This window comes from Mesoplodon bidens, assembly GCF_964165515.1.
Source record: "Mesoplodon bidens genome assembly, chromosome: 6".
Taxonomy (NCBI): Eukaryota; Metazoa; Chordata; class Mammalia; order Artiodactyla; family Ziphiidae; genus Mesoplodon; species Mesoplodon bidens.
In genome coordinates, this window is record NC_138162.1 from 65,583,398 (window position 1) to 65,604,047 (window position 20,650).

At 36.8% G+C, this 20,650-nt stretch overlaps 1 protein-coding gene across 7 annotated transcripts in view; it reads left to right on the forward strand.

The window, feature by feature from the left end:
* Nucleotides 1-20,650, forward strand: part of MPDZ (multiple PDZ domain crumbs cell polarity complex component) — a 163,258-nt gene that overhangs the window by 84,721 nt on the left and 57,887 nt on the right. For 6 of the 7 annotated variants that reach the window (XM_081236972.1, XM_081236973.1, XM_081236974.1 and 3 more), the window contains exons 18-22: nt 611-727; nt 3,332-3,499; nt 9,859-10,143; nt 10,393-10,516; nt 19,109-19,307. In XM_081236972.1, coding sequence (XP_081093098.1) covers nt 611-727; nt 3,332-3,499; nt 9,859-10,143; nt 10,393-10,516; nt 19,109-19,307 — 893 coding nt within the window. The remainder of the gene's footprint in view (nt 1-610; nt 728-3,331; nt 3,500-9,858; nt 10,144-10,392; nt 10,517-19,108; nt 19,308-20,650) is intronic. The other variant, XM_081236976.1, reaches the window with a different exon arrangement.

Below are 20,650 nucleotides of genomic sequence, written 5' to 3' on the forward strand. Positions count from 1 at the left end.
GTTGTCTTTTAAGCCATGCTAAATTAAGAGCCTTCACTGTAAGGTTCACTAACTTTCCTTGTCAAGGAAATTACATTCTTTAAAATAATATTCTAGTAAGGGATGACAGAGAGAAATTGGTCCTTCTTTTTAATGTTTTGTTTTTCGTCAACTTCTTTTATGTCTTAATACCTAAAAGTTGCTTTCTTTCTATATTAAGAAGTCATTGTTTAACCAAATATTTGGCAGGTAAAAATGACCAGAAGATTATTATAATATAAAAAATTATTGATTTTGAATATCTTTTATAAGAAGGATGAAGAAATTGGTAGAAAGGGATTCTCATCTAACAGATGATGTTGGTATTGGAATAAACATCCTCATTGTATCTTAAAATATAAAACTTAAATATGAATATTTATCATATTCTGTGCTCATCATTTATGTTAAAGTTGTATGTTTATTATGACTTTATTATTTGAAAACATTATTTGAAAACTTTGCTGTTTTTGCCTCTCCTCCCCTTACTTTTTCTCCCCTCACCCTCTGTCTTCCCTTTCCCTCCCTCCTTCCCATTCTCTCTATTTTTCATGAACTCATCCTCAAACACTGGGCTTCATTCTCCCTGCAGCTTTCACCAGAAGAGGGTTATGTTTCTGCTAAGGAGGATTCTTTTCTCTACCCACCACATTCCTGCGAGGAGGAAGGGCTGGCTGACAAAGCCCTCTTCAGGGCTGACTTGGCTCTGGTTAGTGGCCACAGCTTATCAAGCTTTCCTTCAAAATCTTAAGTGTGTCTTATTTTTGCTTTTCAAAATATTCTAAAGTCTTGCTATATTGTTTGTTATGTTTGGGAAAACTAGGCATTCTGCTCTAATTTCATACTTGGGCATCTCCAGGCATTCTTTAACTGTTTTCAGTATTCAGTCATATATCAGTTGTTTGGCTTCTTTTTAATGAGGTAACAGGTATATTATTTCATTAGATGTTAATAATGTGAAAATCACATAAATTGGTTCAGTTATTGATTAAGAGCACAAAAGCTTCCAAAAGAGGCAGAACTCATGTTTCCTATGAATACATGTATGTTAACATTACTGATTTACCAGAAACTTTTAAATTAAAATTTTATTTTTACTTGATCTATATAAAATCATTCATTGTAATAAACATATTTAGGGACCACTGGGGGATAAACATATTTAGGGACCACTGGGGGCCACTTTGTTGGGTAAATACATGATTCTTGATCCTGAGAACCTTATTGTCTGGTAGAAGAGCTAATGCTTTGTTAACAGTTAATAGTTAAAATATAAAACTAAATACCAGATATAAATATACACGTGACATTTATACAATATAAGTGTAACAAATTACACATCCTATTCCTAGTACTTCTACCACTGAAGCCAGGTTCCTGACCTAAATTTTTCTGGGGAGAAACATTGCTCAGTGTAACTAGAAAGGAATATTTTTAATACATGTTTTAGTGGTGTTGGACTAGTGAGAGGTTTAGAACCTGTGAAATTCTCCATTAGGTATTTATAACCAATTGTGCACATCGTGCTTTACACTGGAGTATGAATTATTTCTTTGATTCCAGTAATCCTAGTGTTGAAGGGGATAGTTCTTCAGTATTAAAATACTAATAATACTTCTATTAGTATTTTCCAACTGTCAGCTCCTGAATTAGCCATTTGGAAAGTTTTGGTGTATATTGTAATTAGTGCAATAATTTCACATTATAATACTTAGCATACCAGGTAACATTTGGCTCTATTCCCCATGGGCATTATTACCACTTCAGAACTGGATAGCTTAGAATGCTGTGAACTACATAAAGTACTATGGTGTAAATGTATTAAATAGTACCCAGCTATAGTAAATTATTTTTGAAATGTTATAGGACACAAATATATCAGTGTCTCTAGAAGTGCCCCAAGAAACAATTTTCTCTGTAGATTTTACATGGCATATTTGAATGTTCTTAAATAAATGCCAGTCAAAAAGAAAAATTAGTCCCACTTTTAAGCGAGTTTAACATCTTATAATGGTAATAGCTATGTAACCTTGTATTGGTCACTCAATTTCTCTGGGCCCTAGTGTTTTAATCTCTAAGATAATTAGATGAATTGATTATTTGGATCTCTCTTAAGATTCTAGGGCATCAACGATAAGCATACAAATTGTTCTTAGGTACTGTTAAATATTTATTATAATCCGTGACACTCGGCTTAGTTAATACTATCTAGATAGCAAAAGTTAAAGATTTACTATTTAGATTGTTGTACATAATGTGCATCTGTAAAGGGTAAACCTCCACATAGTCAGTAGTAACTCAGAACATGTATTTAAAATATATTATTAGAGAGAGGGTCACTTTAAAATGCCCAACCTGTATTCTTAATCAGGTTTTTGCAAGAACGTGACCTGGTATAATGTTATGATACTTTTCTTGGCTAAACATGTAAGTCGAAATCACAAAGAAATAGAACATACGGGTTTTGGCCATCAAGACAAAATACTGGTAATATTAGAGAAAGGTAGTATCTACATCATTTCTGTCTGTTCTAAGGTGTAACTGTGAGTGAATTGTAAGAAGAGCTACAAGGTCATCGTGACTTAATTGTTTCACTTGGTTCTGAGACAGAAAATAGTAATAAGATTTTTTTATAAAATGTTGTGAAATTCTCTAGCTCACTCTTTCTGAGTTTTCCATCAGTAGACGTTTGTAACTTACAGCTTCACTATAACCAGATCATAATAAGGTCCCTTGTTTGTTAATATAATTTCAACATGAAATCACAGATATTATTTTTGATTTCCAGTGATCACCATAAAATTCTGGACCTGTAACTTGAATGGTTTTAAAATTTATTTAAAGGATAATTTAAACAAAATATATTGTTTTGTGAGCTTTACAAATAGATAATTGCTTAGCTGCCTTGTTGAATAATAATTTATTTTAGTTGAATAGGAAAAGTGATGATCTCATTCATTTTATTATAAAATTCTAGGAGTTTGGGCAGCTACTTTTTAAAAAAATGTGAACTGGAAAAAAGTTTTTTTAATTTATGGAAATATTTATACTTAGAATTGCTCCAAGCCCTTTGTAAATTGTTACCTTTTGCCCTTTTATTGATGGAATAAAGTAACCTTCTGTGCTAGCACCAGTTTGTCCTTGTTCTGTTGCATTAGTTAGTTTCTGATATGTTGAAGAGGGTGAAGAGGTCATGTAGAAAATAGAATAGACAAAAGAATGAAAGCAGTATGCCCTTTAGTCTTAAGTGGAGACTTTGTCATATATGTATCAGAACAGAATTCCCAATTGATATTATTGTTTTTATTCCTAGGTGGACACAAATGATGCTGACTTAGCAGATGAATCTGCCTTTGAGTCTCAGTACTCTCCTGATAACGACAGTATCTACTCCACTCAAGCCTCTCTTTTATCTCTTCATGGCAGTGCTTGTAGTGATAATCTGAATTTTGGTCCCTCCCTTCCATCTTCTCCTCCCAAGGTACAAAGGAAATGCCATTTTATTTATGGGAGAACTTTGTGAGTAATTTCCCAGAGGTCATTGTTAACGGGGTGTTTTGGGAGGGGCATGTTAGAGACATTATGTTTTTCCAGTCAGGGATTCATTATCAGATTAAAGTGCAGTTTCCTTTAGGTAGTGTTAATTGGGTATCTTGTAGGCTCCAAGGGACTATTTAAATCTAGGTTCTGTGATACAGCGTGACAGACACAAAGGTTCAAAACTTTGATTAGGATTTGCATGTTAGACAAACATTTTAATGAAATGTATTTCTCAAATTGGGTTCTTGGCAGTGTCTACCTTGGAAAAATTACAAGAATTACTTTATTTTCTTAATGGTTTTAAAGCTGACTCTCATGGAAAGTTGGACAGTAAAATATTCCTTTCATTAATTTAATATTTATTAGCTAAGTTAAAGTTAATGCTGTCTTACATTTTTATATAAAATGATGCCAAAGAATACTTTATATAAAAACCCCAGTGAATGGCAAAATTATGTTTAAGTCACTGGATGCAAATGGAGAATTTAGCTACTATTTGACATGTCTGTGCCATCTAAATTTTAGAAATAGATTATTGGTGTAAGTGCCCCACCCGGTGCTATTTATTTTCTTCATGACACACTCTATAATGTTTATTAAGTAATATTTTTAAACTTATCCAGTCTTTTGGGTGTGGAATGATATCTTACTGTTTGAATTTGGAGTTCCTGATTACTGGTGAGGTTGAACAGGTTTTCCTATGTTGGCCATCTGGTTTTCACTTCCACCAATGGCCTCTTCATGAATCTTTTGGCTATTTTTGTGTGGAGTTGCTTGTCTTTCTGTTGATTAGTTGGAGTTGATTATATTTTCTCAGAATTGATATACAGAGCAATTTGGTGTATATTTATGAGTATATGTGTGAGTGTGTATACTTTAAAAATCTGAAAATGTGTGGGAATGATTCCTTTTAACTTCAGGAAAGAAGTTATTCTTGGAGAAAAAAGAAAGCATGGGAATTAGCTGTATCTGTAACACATTATATCCTTTAAGAAGAAAGAGAGATTGAAGAAAATATGCCAAAATATTAATGTCTGTTAAATCTGGGCAAAGGGTTCGTATATGGATATATTTTCCTGTGTTGGAAATATACTGTAAATAAATATAAAAATTAAGATAAAAGACTGAATAATAATTCTTTCTTAAATATATGAAATATATGTTTTTCACGTAAATTCAGTGGGAAGGGAATCTGTATTTATGAATAAGTTGAAAAGTGGAATTTCCATAGGCCTTGGGCAGTTTTCCTCCTTTCCTGATTAACAAGTAACTTTTTGGCCAGAACATTTTCAAAGCATTTTCTTTGAGGGTGCTCCTGTTATCCTTGTAAATGATGCTGGGTAATCTCCTTGAATTGGTTTGCAAGGTATAATCTTGAATGGAGCAGCTGTTCCTCTCTCACCACACCTGAGACTGTCTATCTGACTGAGTACTGTCTGGAACAGATTCCATCTTTACCGGCCTCAGGGCTGGAAGCTGAGTTTGTCTCCTCATGGAATCTCCTAATCTGCAGCATAGCACACTCCTTCTTGCCAGTGGGACAGATTGCATTGTTTAACTTAGTAATTGTTACTTAAAGGGATTACACAATCTGCAAACTGAGAAGCATATTTTACAGGGCAAATGCTGGCTATATGCAGCACAACGTATTGGCTTACTGAGGTCTGTTTGCCTTTTTTTTTTTTTTTTTTCATTAAACAGTTTACTCTTTTGTTGAAGCAAATTTTGGCAAGCTGGCCTATCATCTGAAATATTTAAACTACAAAACAACAAAGAAGATATTAATGAGGGTGTTTTACAACACATTGTGAAACTCCTGTGTGCTTTCTGTTTTCTTAGAAAGTAGGGCTGTTTGTGTATCATGGTAAATCTCTGCAACATTTTTTTTGGCGTATTTGTTTTGTGGCATTTTTTTAGTACCTAGATATTTTACTGGAAAATTGAAAAAATTAGGTGGTTCATTCATCTTCCTATTACTTTGCACTAAACTTATTTTTAAAAGAATGGCAATTTGTTACAGAATATAGAGTAGACCATTTTTCTTAAAGAAAAGTGAGCTTACTTTGGAATTCTTTAATTGATAAAATCATACCATGTATGATACTTAAGAAAAACAAAGAAGCTTCCATACAGATTTGAAAGAAGGATAGAATAGAGTGTGAGGATCTCAGTGATTCCTCAGGCTTTTGACTTTGCTAATTATGTAATAATCTTGTAGCCTTAAATGGTGGCTGGAAATGCACAAATAATTTTACCTCTCTCCTTTACCTTGATGAGAGAAGCCTTTGGACCATTGCTAGGTATGCCACTGGAAGCTCCAAGAGCTGATCACCCAGAGCAGGGACTCATCATGGAGGGAGGTCTTCCCCCTAAGGGTAGAGCCTGGGCCAGGACAGCTGCTTAGACGGCATAGGGCTGTAGGCATATGGTAGACATCCTTTGCACAAAATTCTCCCATTTGGGGGACCATTCTGCTTTTTTTTTTTTTTAAGGAGTTGTATTTGCTTAATTTGATTAATTACCATTTAAGGACTTAAGGGAAACAACCATTACTCAAGAATCTGAAAAATATGGCCACTTCAATGGTATTTGGATTAATAGAATCAGGTCACTGAAATGTAGATTTTAAAGGCAAGAAGCCAATGGGTTTTCTCATTGTTCTAGGTTTTAAGTTTTCGATTATAATTTTTTTGCCCCCCTTTCTTTGTCACCCCAAGACATAATAGAATGCAGAAATAATTGTTTTAGAAACTTACTAAATGCTTGTAGACTTTCGTTTAAAAGCTCAATATAGTTTTGGGGAAGAAGTTGCTTTCATTTATTTTTCCCTATTTTGGCTTAAAAGTACAATCAATAAAGATTCAATACCTATGTAATGAATCTCCTCTTCTTATCCACATGGCCATGCCCGACACTCCCTAGTACACCCACGTTCACACTCTTGCTCCAGGGATGAAATGATTACGTTTGGTGCATGTCCTGCATTGCTGAATATTGGACCCTCTAGGAAGTGCTGTTGTTTCTAGTTTAAGTTGAACTTCATTTTGTCACGATAGAAACCCCTCTTCATACCTTGCACCCCAAACAAAACTAATGGATTCCATAATTTTTTTAAAAAATCTACATATTTAGAGGAACAAATCTCCACTTAGTGTTGTACTATAGCATAAAATATTGCTGCCTTCACATTTAAGTTTAAAATGTTGATACCATTTTTTAATTTTTATTTTTTGGAGAAAGGGTTAGTATCAAAAACTAATTACATCATTCTAGTCAAGATGATGAGAGTGATTGTGGAAGTCTTAGTGACAAAACTGCAACCTCGCAAAGGTATGAAAGTTGTTGCCTTTTCCCTCAGTAGGATAAGAATACAGATAATAAAGGAAGGGTACCTTATCTCAGAAAGAGTGGGAGAACAATTTAAGTTGGAGCAGCTGTGCTTATGATATATTTTTTAAAGTACAGAATGACTTCTGTGATAGAGTTATTATTGAAAAAAAGCAGGTTGTGTCCAGTGAATGCTTAAGTATTTAGCTCGTCTATGTAAACATATTCTGTGGGTAAATAATGTGCCCAAGTATAACATTATATGCATTGCACATAAAAAAAAGAGCTACTTTCAAATATAATTGGCATTTTAATTTAACCTTTCCCCCATTTTTCCTGAGAACAAGAATGTGTCAAGGGGAGGCACCTATTAATATGGAATTTTGAAAGACTTCAGTTTAGATTCCAAGTTGCACTGGGAAACCGTAGTTATTTTTGGACATCTTATGAGGGAAGAACTGCTTTTCTTTTAGATCCATGAGACTTTTAAAAATAAAACTCGGTTGTTCAGCAACTAGAAATGTTTCTGAAGTAGGCGTATGTTGTCTGCTATGTTGATTAGCTCTTTCTTTTCTATGTGCCTGTGTTAACTCCTTCATGAATAATTCATGGAGATTTCTGTTACATGATTTATAGTAAACCCCAGCTAACAAGGGCAGCTTGACCTCTTTTTGTGATGAAAAGTAGTTTTGATTGTCATCTTTATTTGAGAAGTGGTAGGGATGATTTACTGATAATTATTATAATTAATTTAGTAATACACAAGCTAACCAATTCTCTAGTAAGTACGTTGTTTTGTTTTTTTTCATAAGACTAAAATAAAGTTGGTTGAATGAGCCAACAGGTTGTTATTTAGGTTCTAGGAGTGTGGAGGATGATACTTTCTATCCTTTGTTCCTGAGGATTTTAAAGATCGTATTTGCTTGTATGATATTCCTACTTGCCTCAGTGCTTTATACGAGGAATGTTTGATATTTCCAGAGAGACGAAAACTTGATTGAGCAAGAAGAGTGTAATAAACTGTGCTGGAGTCATTGATTACCAACTTAGAAAAAAAATGAAAGAGACCCATATCCCACACCACACCCTGAAATAAATTCTAGATGGGTTAATACTGAATCTGCCAACTAAGCATTTATAAAGTTGGAGAAAAATACTACAAAGCATTCCATTTACTCTGTGCAGAGGAAGGAATTATTAAGCAATATATAAAACCCAGAAGCGTAAAAAAATTGACAAATTTGATTACATAAAGAATTTCATAAAAAATTACATAAAGAATTCTTGATCACATAAAGAATTTAACTTCAGCATGTATAGGTATATAACACATACAAACTTAAAAGACAAGTGACAAGGATTTCCCTGGTGGCGCAGTGGTTAGGAATCCACCTGCCAGTGCATGGGACACAAGTTCGAGCCCTGGTCCGGGAAGATCCCACATGTAGCGGAGCAACTAAGCCTGTGCGCCACAGATACTGAGCCTGCGCTCTAGAGCCCACGAGCCACAGCTACTGGGCCCACGTGCCACAACTACTGAAGCCTGCGCACCTAGAGCCCATGCTCCGCAACGAGAGAAGCCACTGCAGTGAGAAGCCTGCGTGTCGCAATGAAGAGTAGCCCCTGCTCGCTGCAACTATAAAAAAGCCCACGCACAGCAACAAAGACCCAACGCAGCCAAAAATAAATAAATAAACTTATTTTTAAAGAAAGACAAGTGACAAGCTTGGAAAATACTTGCAGTATATATCACAATGACTTTATATTCAGAATATGTCAATGACAACATATTTACTGACAAGGAAATCTCTCATGTTAAGATAGTAAAGATACTTCAGAAAAGCAAGTAGAAATATACTACTTAGTATATAGTTTAGTTTAGATTTTAAAAATGAACACGTATATGTGCATGTGAGTGTGTGCATCTGTGCTTGTACATATGTATTAGACGGATACATAAAAAATTTGATGAATAAACACCCAACAGATGCCAGCCCCTTATTTCTACTGAGGAAAGGACTGGATGAGTGAGCCATAAGGGAAGACTTTCATACTGTACTCTGTATGCATACATAATATACCTCTGTATGGCCTGAATCTTTTTTGAGGATAATGTATTCATACCCTAATTTTATACTTTAAAAACGTCAGTAAAAGGATTGAAGGAACAATTAATACACTTATTCAACAGCAGTTCATGGAAGAGCACTGCTTGTCCAAAGCACGTAAGTGATGCAATATATGGGTTGTAAGTAGATACATGTATTTACGTAGATCTGTAGAATTCTAGAGTTTCAGGGAATTCTAGAAATTATGTAACATAGAGCCAAGAGGGGTTCTGTGATATATAGATTGTTAATAAGAGAGTCTGGATTAGAACCTACATCCTATGACACCATTTCTTAGTACTATTTCTTCTGCTACAACTTGCATAATATTTGAGAAAAATTTCTCTATAAAAATATGAATTGTATGACTTCCTTTTCAACTACATAAATACCTACAAATCCCTATCCAAACAGTGTTTTTCTTGGAGGTTCTTATAAATTGAAATCAATTAATGTCATACTCTTTATCTTCTGAATTTTATAATGAATAGAAACTTTCAGACAGATTGGATATGAAATACTTTCTAAATGAGATTTAGAAATATATATTTACTTTCTTATATGTATTGAACTCTGAGTAATTTTATTTGTGAGTAGAACAGAATATTATGTCTTAATGATCTTAAGTACTAATATGACTCAGTATGAGATGTATGATTTGCAGGAAATGTATTCAGAATCATTTATAAAAATAAACATGTTTGGACTATCAGGTAAGCAAAGAATGTATGTTTGCTAATACTTCTTGAGTAGTTAAAAATTATGTTGTGTTTGTTTTTCACTAAATAGTTGTTCATTAAGATCTTACGAAATGCATTGATGCAGTTCTGGCCGTAATTTTTATTTTTTGTTCTTTAATCATCAGGATGTTACTGAAAATTCCTCAGATCCAGTACTTGACTTGCATATGTCCTTGGAGGAGCTGTATGCCCAGAATCTCCTGCAAAGACGGGACGAGAGTCCGCCTTCAGTGGACTTGAGCATGGGGACTGCTTCTGGCTTTACCATAAATGATTATACACCTGCCAATGCTATTGAACAGCAATACGGATGTGACAACACAAGAGTGTGGACTGAACCTCACCGACCAAATGAAGTTATATCAAGTGCAGAACTGAGTTCTCCTGTGCTGACTGATTCAGGTGGAAAGGTAACATTCTCAAGAGATGGTTTGCGTATGATGATGAGGTTGGGGACAGTGAGGGGTTAGATTATTCTGGCTCCTCTGGAGCCAGCGCTTGCCTGATACTGAGATTTTCAGAAGACAACCTATGAACTTGTTTTGTTTGTAGGTTCTTGCTGAATAAAGCATAACCAGTTAGAGAACATGGGTGATGTTGAAATCATACTCCAAAGTCTAGTTTTCCTTTCCACATGACTTATTTTTATTTTCTGACAGGGCTCCAAGTTCTTAATTCAACAGGGATCCCTGGCTTCTGCTGCTGAGTGTGTCATGCTCCAAACTATATCCAAAGAATCTTTCGAGAGGACTATTATGATAGCAAAAGGCAATTCTAGCCTGGGTAAGTTTCTTATTTTCCACATACACCTTTCCTCCCAAACCCCTGGCCAAGAGGAAATATTTGAGTATAGGTAACATAATAGATGTTGTAAAATTTCCCATAAGTTTTTTTTTAAGCATTTACAAAAATTATTTATTTATTTATTTTTGGCTGTGTTGGGTCTTCGTTGCTGTGCGCGGGCTTTTTCTAGTTGCAGTGAGCATGGGCTACTCTTCGTTGCGGTGCGCGGGCTTCTCATTGCGGTGACTCCTCTCGTTGCGGAGCACGGGCTCTAGGTGCGCGGGCTTCAGTAGTTGTGGCACACGGACTCAGTAGTTGTGACTCGCGGACTCTAGAGCACAGGCTCAGTAGTTGTGGTGCCTGGGCCTAGTTGCTCCGAGGCATGTGGGATCTTCCTGGACCAGGGCTGAAACTCATGTCCCCTGCATTGGCAGGCAGATTCCTAACCGCTGCGCCACCAGGGAGATCCCTCCCTTAGTTTTTATGGTTATTCTTTTTATGTACTCATTATTTTTATCTGAAATGGTTAACAGGTTTGTTTAATTCAGACTAGCTTATAACCCTCACTCTCCTAGTTATTTACAAGTATTCTTGAGCCTCATTTCCATTCAAGTAAAAGATATACAAGTGTTTATGTATGATACAGCAAATCAGAAAAGGCATTCTTAGAAAATGAAAAGTCAGCGATTTGGAATTCTAAATTCTTCGGAAAAGGAAATTATTAGTTTCTTTGAATGCTACCAGTTATGCATAAGTCAGTTTGTATTTAATTTCTTTCGTTTGCTGAAATAAAGACTAGAAAGACAGGAGGTGCGCAACCACCAAAATTTAAGTGCAGTTATTCAGTAGTCCTTCCCAGGTGGCAGGATTTTTATGTCCTCTTTTACCTGTACAGGGTTGTGGCTGGTTAATAATCCCAAATCTCCTGAATTGGGCAAAGAAGACCCACTGTAGAAATAAAATCCTGATTACAGTAGCTAAAATTATATCCAGGCAGGTCACATTTGTTCTTCTTTTGAGTTGAGCAGTGACATGGCTCAGCTCTGTCTTTAGTGCTCGGTGCTGATCAGTAGGGCCATAAATCAGCTTCCCTGGAGGTCTGATTACAGCTCAAGACTCTCTGGTTAGCTGTGCTTCAGAGAGCTTTTTCCTCCTTCTAGGATGTAACCAAGCCAGCACCCTTTACATTGGTGTCTGTGGTGGGGTTTAGTTTCCTTGTTAAATTCTGGACTTGGCAGAGAAGCCAGCGTTGCTTAGCTGGTGACTGGGATTCCGGTCTCTGCCTCCTTCTAGATTTTGTTCCATTTGCTGGCAGCTGGGCGCTACCAACAGCAGCTACATAGAGACTTATAGCAGAGAATTTCTACTTAATTAGCTTTACTATTTCTTATATATTACATTTAATAGAATAATATATAACTTAAGCTACAGAACTTTCTCTAATTCATTAATTATGGGATATGTACTATAGATACCTAAACATGTCAAAAATATCTCATCTGCTAATGCAGTGTTTCTGAAAGCATGTTGCTTATAATACTAGTTTTGTAGGCTGTTAATAGGAGTTATTAAATGGGTTCCAAGTTTCAGAGTTTGGAATGTGATAAACTTAAAGAGACAGGTGTTTCTGTTTTCATCACTCAGTAGCTTTGATAGTCAAATATGCATTGTGGGGCTTCCCTTGTGGCGCAGTGATTGAGAGTCCGCCTGCCGATGCAGGGGACGTGGGTTCGTGCCCCAGTCCGGGAGGATCCCGCGTGCCGTGGAGCGGCTGGGCCCGTGAGCCATGGCCACTGAGCCTGCTCGTCCAGAGCCTGTGCTCCGCAACGGGAGAGGCCGCAACAGTGAGAGGCCTGTGTGCCGCAAAAAAAAAAAGAAAAAAAAAGAAATAGAAAAAAAAAAATGCATTGTGGATCTCTAAGAAAAGGTTACAGGATGCAGCATTTCTCACATGTCATTGGCCATTTTTTTTTATTAACTCATAAGACAGAAATTTTGCAGAGCCCATATGAGAGATACTATTCTAGTGTATTTATTTACTCAACTCTCAAACATTAATTATTTTCTGTATTCTGGCTACTATGCATAGACACCATTATATAATCATTTTTCTCAAGGAATATGAGGTTAGGAGAGTAGACAAACTGACTTCTAAAATCCTCAGTGCATTAAAATATCATACCTGCCGTGAGAGACCCTCATGCAGAGAACATTGAAGCCTTAAATGAAGGAATAGTTGATCCCTGCTCTCTGAGTGTGGAGGAGTTTCTAGAAAGGTTTCAGATAAGAGTAGATGTTTGATTTAGTCCTTGAAGAAGGAGATTTCTACCACCTCGTGGAGGCATTGGGAAAGTCGGAAGAGCCAAGGCAGAGAACCATGAAACATCACTGAAGTTTGTTTGGTGTGGGTGAAGTGTGGCATAATGGCGGGCAAAGTCAGAGATGAAGCTGAAGGAATGGTAGGTGGGAGACAGCTGCCTGGTGAGTTCTTCGTATGCAGGACACAGGACCTCCCTCAGGACACCCCCTGCCTTAGGTGCCAGTGGCCAGTGGGAGCTAAGGGCAGAGGGGTGACGTGACCAGATGTGTGTTTAATGATCATTCTGGAACAGGTGGATGAATTAGATCGGAAGCAGCTGGGAGGCTGCTGTAAGAGCTGGGGTTGGAGTACATCTGATTTTACAGTCTAACCCTGTGGATTGCTCACCAGTTCTTAGTTTGCTGAGAGAATGTTGAATTTTGTGAAATCTTTTCTTTCACCTGTTGAGACAGTCATATGGATTTTTTTGTTTTTTTCTGTTACGACATCAGGATATATCCTTTTTTTAGTGTAGTACAAGATACGTAACGTGCAATTGATCACTTTAACCATTTTTAAGTGTATATTTCTTTGGCATTAAGTACATCACATTGCTGTGCAACCATCACCACCATCCATCTCCAGAATTTCATCTTCCCTGAGTGAAACTGTACCCATTAATCACTAACTCCCCATTCCCTCCTCTCCCCTAGCTCCTGGCATCCTCCCCATTCTCCTCTCTGTCTCTATAAATTTTGACTACTCTGGGTACCTTATGTAAATGGAATTCTATGGTATTTGTCCCTTTGTGACTGGCTTATTTTGTAATGTCTTCAAGGTTCATCCATGTTGTAACGTATCAGAATTTCCTTCCTTATTAATAAAAGGCTGAATAATATTCCTGTGTGTGTGTGTGTGTTGTGTGTGTGTGTTTACGGCAAATTTCATTTATCCACTCATCTGTCGTTGGAAACTTTGGTTGCTTCTACTTTAGCAGTTGAGTTTTGATTTTAAAAAATATACCAAAATGATTAGGATTTGGGGGGAAAAAAAGAGTAGAAGGTGAAGTGTCCTTGCTTTCATATCCAAAAATCCATTTATACCTCAGTAGTTTGATTTTAACATTAAAATAGAAAAGAACTCTTTAATTTGTTTTGTGAGACTAAACCACTTACTTGTGTGAAATTATAACACCATTAGTTTACCAACCAAACTGTAATATAAAAGTGTTAACATATATATGTAATATATATCTTTTAGTTTTACTTTTCTGCTTAGTTTCCATTATTTGAATAATGTACAACCCAAAATGCTTATAGGGCTTTGTCCTTAGCTGTTTGATTTCCTGGGGCCCAGTTGAGTTCCTCTGGCATCTTGGAGTGCAAATTCTGTATGCCAAAGCAAGAATATTTCTCTCTTACCTCATTTGACAGGAGATTTCAATATTCAGATTTCTACAATGCCCAGAGTAACTAGATGTAAAGGAATAATGAAAAAGGCCTATTTTAAAAATCTCAGTAGAACATTAAAACAATTTAATTAAAGCATTCATTTAAGCTTTTAATGTAGGAAGGTGTTGTCTTGTCTTTACAACTTGAAGTAACAAAAAGTGTGGTAGCATTTTAGAATATCTAATTGAGACTGGCTTTGTGCTGGTAGGAGAGTGTGTCATGAAAGGGTCTATCACTGAACACATTTTCATAGAATAGGTCTCTTCTTTATGTGAAGTTGTTTGCAGTTTTCACTTTCTGGGTAATTTGTTTCTTTCCTAGTTATAATCAGAAGAAATTATTAATAAATGATAGGTTTCTCTAAAAGCTGTCATCATCCATTTGCTGTGATTTTGAGAATAACCTGGGGTTTTTAAACTTTGTTAAATTTAGTGGGGGGGATGTTATGTGCAGATATACACAGTTATGTACATATGCATATAGTGACCTTTGAAAATTTTAATCTTGATTATTTTTGATAGGTCTGTGGTACATTGGCTAATTATGTTGTACTAGGTCTTGAAGGTAAAAAAGTAAGAAGGAAAGGTAGGTGTTACCTTTTCTTCGCTAATGAGGTACAGAAACATAGACTCAGGAATTTCTCTGGAACCAGGACTCAAACCTGAGTCTGTCTCTGGTTTTCACACACCATACAAGCCATGTGAATCCTTGAGTCACTCAGAGCTGCAGTGGCATTGCTGTAGTAACAAGCTTCATTTTGAAGCTGAATTACGATTTGCATTAAGGCATTAATTAGAAAGCAATGTAGCTTTGGATTGGAGATGTCTTTTAAATATATTCTGTGAGTTTTCTTTTGTACTTTACTGAGCACTTTGAAAGGAACGCTACATGTGCTTTTCTCAAAAAATTCTTTAAACAACCCTAAAAGTGGGCATTATCCCCATATCACAGATGAGTAAAATGCAGGCCATTGTGAAGTTAAGTCAGTTGCCCAAAGCCACACTGATTAGAAGTGCTGGAACTCAAATTTGGAACCAGTTTTTTGGTTCTATAGTACATGGTTTGGGCTATCCCTACTATACCTCTTTTAGGAAAAAATTGAGTTATGAGTTACAACCAAAATCTAGTCAGTGGATATTACCTCGAAGTTATTGAAGCCCGAAAATGATCATTTGGTGAAAGGAAAGTACAAGCCGAGCTAACTGATGTCAACTTCTTTGTTCATGTGGTTGACATGACCTGACAGCCTTAATAACTGGTAGAGTCATGAGTTAAATATGCTGTTAAGAATTAATTTAGAGGTCATGTTGTTAAGATTAATTTAGAGGTCATGTTGACCATAGCTCGTGAAGACTTGTCGCATGTCTGTGGCTTGCTTTATTGCAGAATGCATGGTGCCAATGAGAACAAGATGATGGGTTAGATTCCCAGGATGGGCCACTGAGTTAAGTTGTGTCTTGTAGTCATACGTTTTGATTTTACTATAGTATAGTTGTCTGGTGGTTCCTGGTGGGAAAGATGGCAGCATCAGAGCAAACTAGCGTACCTGTGGAAACATTTCAGAGCCAGCCTCTTTGCTCGTATGAAACCCACCTTGGATGAAGCAGCGTCTAAACTTGTTTTTTGGTTTATAGTAAGCTCCTTAATAACAATGCACTTAAAAATCGTTTGTATGAATCTCAACAGAATCTTTTAACTACATTTGATTAATGGTTCATTCCTATCAGAAAATGGTAACTAGGAGCCTGGATGGCCCAAATCCAGGCATGAAATATCAGGCTGGAAACATATTGTAGTCAGGATCATTCTTTAAAAAATATTTGAAATATCATGTCTAATTTGGTATAGTTAAAGTTAATATTCAGAGAGAATTTCTTTCTTTTAAAAATATTATAAAAAACTAAAAACGGATTATTGACTTCTCTCAAAGTTTTAATAAGAGAGTTATAGCTCTCCTTATATTGTTTAATTATATAATCTTGTTTTGGAAGGAACTTTTAGTACTTGGTTTTAAGTGAATTTATATTATTTTATGTAAAGTTTTCAATTTCAATAGGTCTTATATTTTTGAAGGAATAGAGTGAGGGTAGGGGGAGAAGAGAGCATTAATTCAGATGGGTTTGTTGAGAATATTTTTCTGAGGAATTGATATTGAAGAGTGAGAAGTTGTTAGCTGTGCAAGAGCTGCAGAAAGGGGGTGTCAGGCGAAGACTCTGAAAAGGGAGACAAGGTATATTTCTGAAAGAGGGCCATGTTGCTGGAACACGGTGGGGGCGTGGGGCAAGGAGGGCATAGCCCAAAGGAAGGGTACACGTCGGGAGGGCCAGGCCAGGAGTTCCATATACACAGGGCCATGTAGGTATGTTGTATATTTGCACAATAGGAAACTGTTAAAGGATTGTTAGCAAAGGGAGTGATGTGATGTGGTTTGTCTTTTTTGAATGGTTGCTCTGTCTGCTATGAGAAGAATGCATTGGCAGGGACAACTTTGGAAGCCAGGAGCCCAGTTATGAGGCTGGTTCAGAAAATGAGGCAGGAGAAGTGCTGGCTTGGTCTAGGTTTAGTATGGATGTGGAGAAAGGTGAATGAATTCAAGATAAGTTTTAGGGATAGAAATGGTGGAACTTGGTGATGGATTAAATATAGGGAGTGAGAGAGAGTTAGGAATCCAGAGCAACTCCAACATTTCTGCTTTGAGTAATGGAGAGTAGTATGGTGGTACCATTACCAAAAACGGGAGGACAAATGGAGAAATACGGGGAGATGGAGACTAGGGAATTCAATTTTATACTTACTAGGGTTGTATTTCCTATGAATCATTCAGGGACCATGTCAAGAGGGCAATCAAATATCCAAATCTGGAGCTCGTTGGAGTTCAGATTTGGAAATAAAGTGGTAATAGATTAATGTTCACATCAGTTTAATTCAACTGACTACTGTATGTTCAGGCACTGTGATAGGCACTGTGGATAAGACTTGAATACAAGCTTCTTGATGTTAGGAATTCTGTTATGCTTTTTTTTTTTTTTTTTTTGCGGTATGCGGGCCTTTCACTGCTGCGACCCCTCCCACTGCGGAGCACAGGCTCTGGAAGCGCAGGCCCAGTGACCATGGCTCACGGGCCCAGCCGCTCCACGGCACGCGGGATCCTCCCGGACCGGGGCACGAACCCGCGTCCCCTGCATCGGCAGGCAGACCCCCAACCACTGTGCCACCAGGGAAGCCCGTTATGCTTTTTTATATCAAGCTACCAGAATAGTGCTTAGCACATAGTAAACATACAGTAAGTATATACCAAATGAACAAATGATCTAGAAATAAGGTAATATCAGAGAGTTTCTTAGAGAACTAATTTTCCATTTACAGTCGTGCTCTTTATTCTTTCATATATGTGAGAGATGAACTATTATTATAAAATTGATTTGATACTGTTAAAATGTTCTCCCTGAGAGAACTTTCTGTGTAAGTGATGACACATCACATAGCCTAAGCTACATTCACTCCACAGTGTAGACCCTGTTTCATCTCTCATGTATTTAACATGGAGTGTCTTCAGGTATAATTTCACAAACATTTCTAAATTTACTTAAAAAATATTTTTGTTAGAAACTAATGCTTTCCTTTTGATTGTTTTTTTACTGCTGAAAAAGTTACTCCTATTCTTTTATCTATGAATCCATAGGGATTATTAAATTCAATTAAAATGAATTTGAAAGTCATGCTTTTAAAAAAAAATTATTTTATTGAAGTATAGTTAATTACACTGTTGTGTTAGTTTCTGGTGTGCAGCAAAGTGATTCAGTTATACGTATATATAATAGTTTACATTTGCTAATCCCAAACTCCCAATCCATCCCTCCCCTACCCTGCCTCTCCCTTGGCAACCACAAGTCTGTTCTTCCTGTGAGTCTGTTTCTGTTTTATAAATAAGTTTATGTCATATTTTAGACTCCCCATGTAAGTGATATCATATGATATATTTGTCTTTCTCTGACTTACTTCACTTAGTATGATAGTCTCTAGGTCCACCCATGTTGCTGCAAATGGCATTATTTTGTTCTTTTTTATGTGTGAGTAATACTCCTTTGTGTGTGTGTGTGTGTGTGTGTATACACACCACATCTTTGTCCATTCATCTGTCAATGGATATTTAGGTTGTTTTCATGTCTTGGCTATTGTAAATGGTGCCACTGTGTATTGTAAATGGGGTGTATGTATCTTTTTGAATTATAGTTTTTTTTCCGGGTATATGCCCAGGAGTGGGATTGCTGGATCATATGGCAATTCTATTTTTGCTTTTTGAGGAACCTCCATACTGTTTTCCATAGTGGCTGTACCAATTTACATTCCCACCAACAGTGTAGGAAGGTTTCCTTTTCTCCACACCCTCTCCAGCATTTGTTATCTGTAGACTTTTTAATGATGGCCATTCTGTGACTGGTGTGAAGTGGTACCTCATTGTAGTTTTGATTTGCATTTCTCTAATAATTAGTGATGTTGATGAGCATCTTTTCATGTGCCTGTTGGCCATCTGTATGTCTTCTTTGGAGAAATGTCTATTTAGCTCTTCTTCCCATTTTTTGATGGGGTGGTTTGTTTTTTTGTTATTGAGTTGTATGAGCTGTTTGTATATTTTGGAAATTAAGCCCTTGTTGATTGCATCATTTGCAAATCTTTTCTCCCAGTCCGTAGGTTGTCTTTTAGTTTTGTTTATGGATTCCTTTGCTGTGCAAAAGCTTATAAATTTGATTAGGTCCTATTTGTTTATTTTTGCTTTTGTTTCTATTGCCTTGAGAGACCATGAAAGTCATGCATTTAATATGTATCCCTCCTTTACCATAGGAATGACAGTAAGTGCTAATAAAGATGGCTTGGGGATGATTGTTCGAAGCATTATTCATGGAGGTGCCATTAGTCGAGATGGTCGGATTGCTGTTGGGGACTGCATCTTGTCTATTAATGAAGAATCTACTATCAGTTTAACCAATACTCAGGCACGAGCCATGTTGAGAAGACATTCTCTCATTGGGCCAGACATAAAGTAAGTATCATTTGGCTCCTATTTTGGCTTGGGAAATTCAGGAATTTCAATTCATTAATCAGGATTTTTTTCTCAGTACATACTTCTGTTTGATATACAAAAATTATTATATATTTATTTAATATAAATCACTGAAGAATTTGACTATTCCTGAGAAGTTATTGATTGTAGTCTTTAGGACACTATATCTACAATCAATAACTTCTTAATACTAACAATACTGAAATACAGTTGACCCTTGAACAACACAGGTTTGAACTGCACAGGTCCAAATATACCCAGATCTTTTTCAGTAAATACACAGTCAGCTCTCTCTGGGTTTTGCATCCTCAGGGGCAGCCAACCTTGGATCAAAATTTCCATCTGAGGTTGAGTGAACCGTGGGTTTAGAGGGCCAACTGTACTCTGCCATTTTATATGTAAGGGACTTGAGCATCCATGGATTTTGGAATCCATGGGGGCACGTGGAACCAATCCCCTGCAGATACCTAGGGACAGCTATACTTAAAAACAATGTTGCCTTCTATTTTTATTTTTAATTCTCCAGTGATTTCTGCAAAAGTCTTAGATGTGAGAGATATGAAATATCTTTCATAGAGCAGGACAGTCCACTCTTAGGAAGTTACACAGAAGTTTGGATTGGCCTCAGTAGAGCAAATTGTGCACTACCTAATGATCTGTATGAATCCTCCAAGTCAGCCAGTTCTTTAAGAGCCAGGCATGGTAAAGATCGTATAAGAACAGTGTCAGTCTGACCCATAATTTATCCTTTGTTGAACTGCCTCATGATATAAGAGAATTCACCAAAATGTTGATATGGTCTGATGGTAGGTCATATAGGCTATTTTGTCAGGAAGTGTTTAAGTGTCTCATCATCCCATAATGTACTAAAAGTATGTCATATATGTGGTTTGTTTTTTAAGTCACTAGACATTTCTTTTTTTTTTTTTTTTTGATGTTGGGGGTAGAGTTTATTAATTTATTTATTTACCCTTGCTGTGTTGGGTCTTCGTTTCTGTGCAAGGGCCCTCTCCAGCCATGGCAAGCGGGGGCCACTCTTCATCGCGGTGCGTGGGCCTCTCACCATCGCGGCATCTCTTGTTGCAGAGCACAGGCTCCAGACATGCAGGCTCAGCAGTTGTGACTCACGGGCCTAGCTGCTCTGTGGCATGTGGGATCCTCCCAGACCAGGGCTCGAACCCATGTCCTCTGCATTAGCAGGCAGACTCTCAACCACTGTGCCACCAGGGAAGCCCACTAGACATTTCTTGAGCCAGCATAAAAATCAGTTCATAACTTGATTGTCACACCTCAACAATGTAAAAGCATTCCTTTTTTCTCTA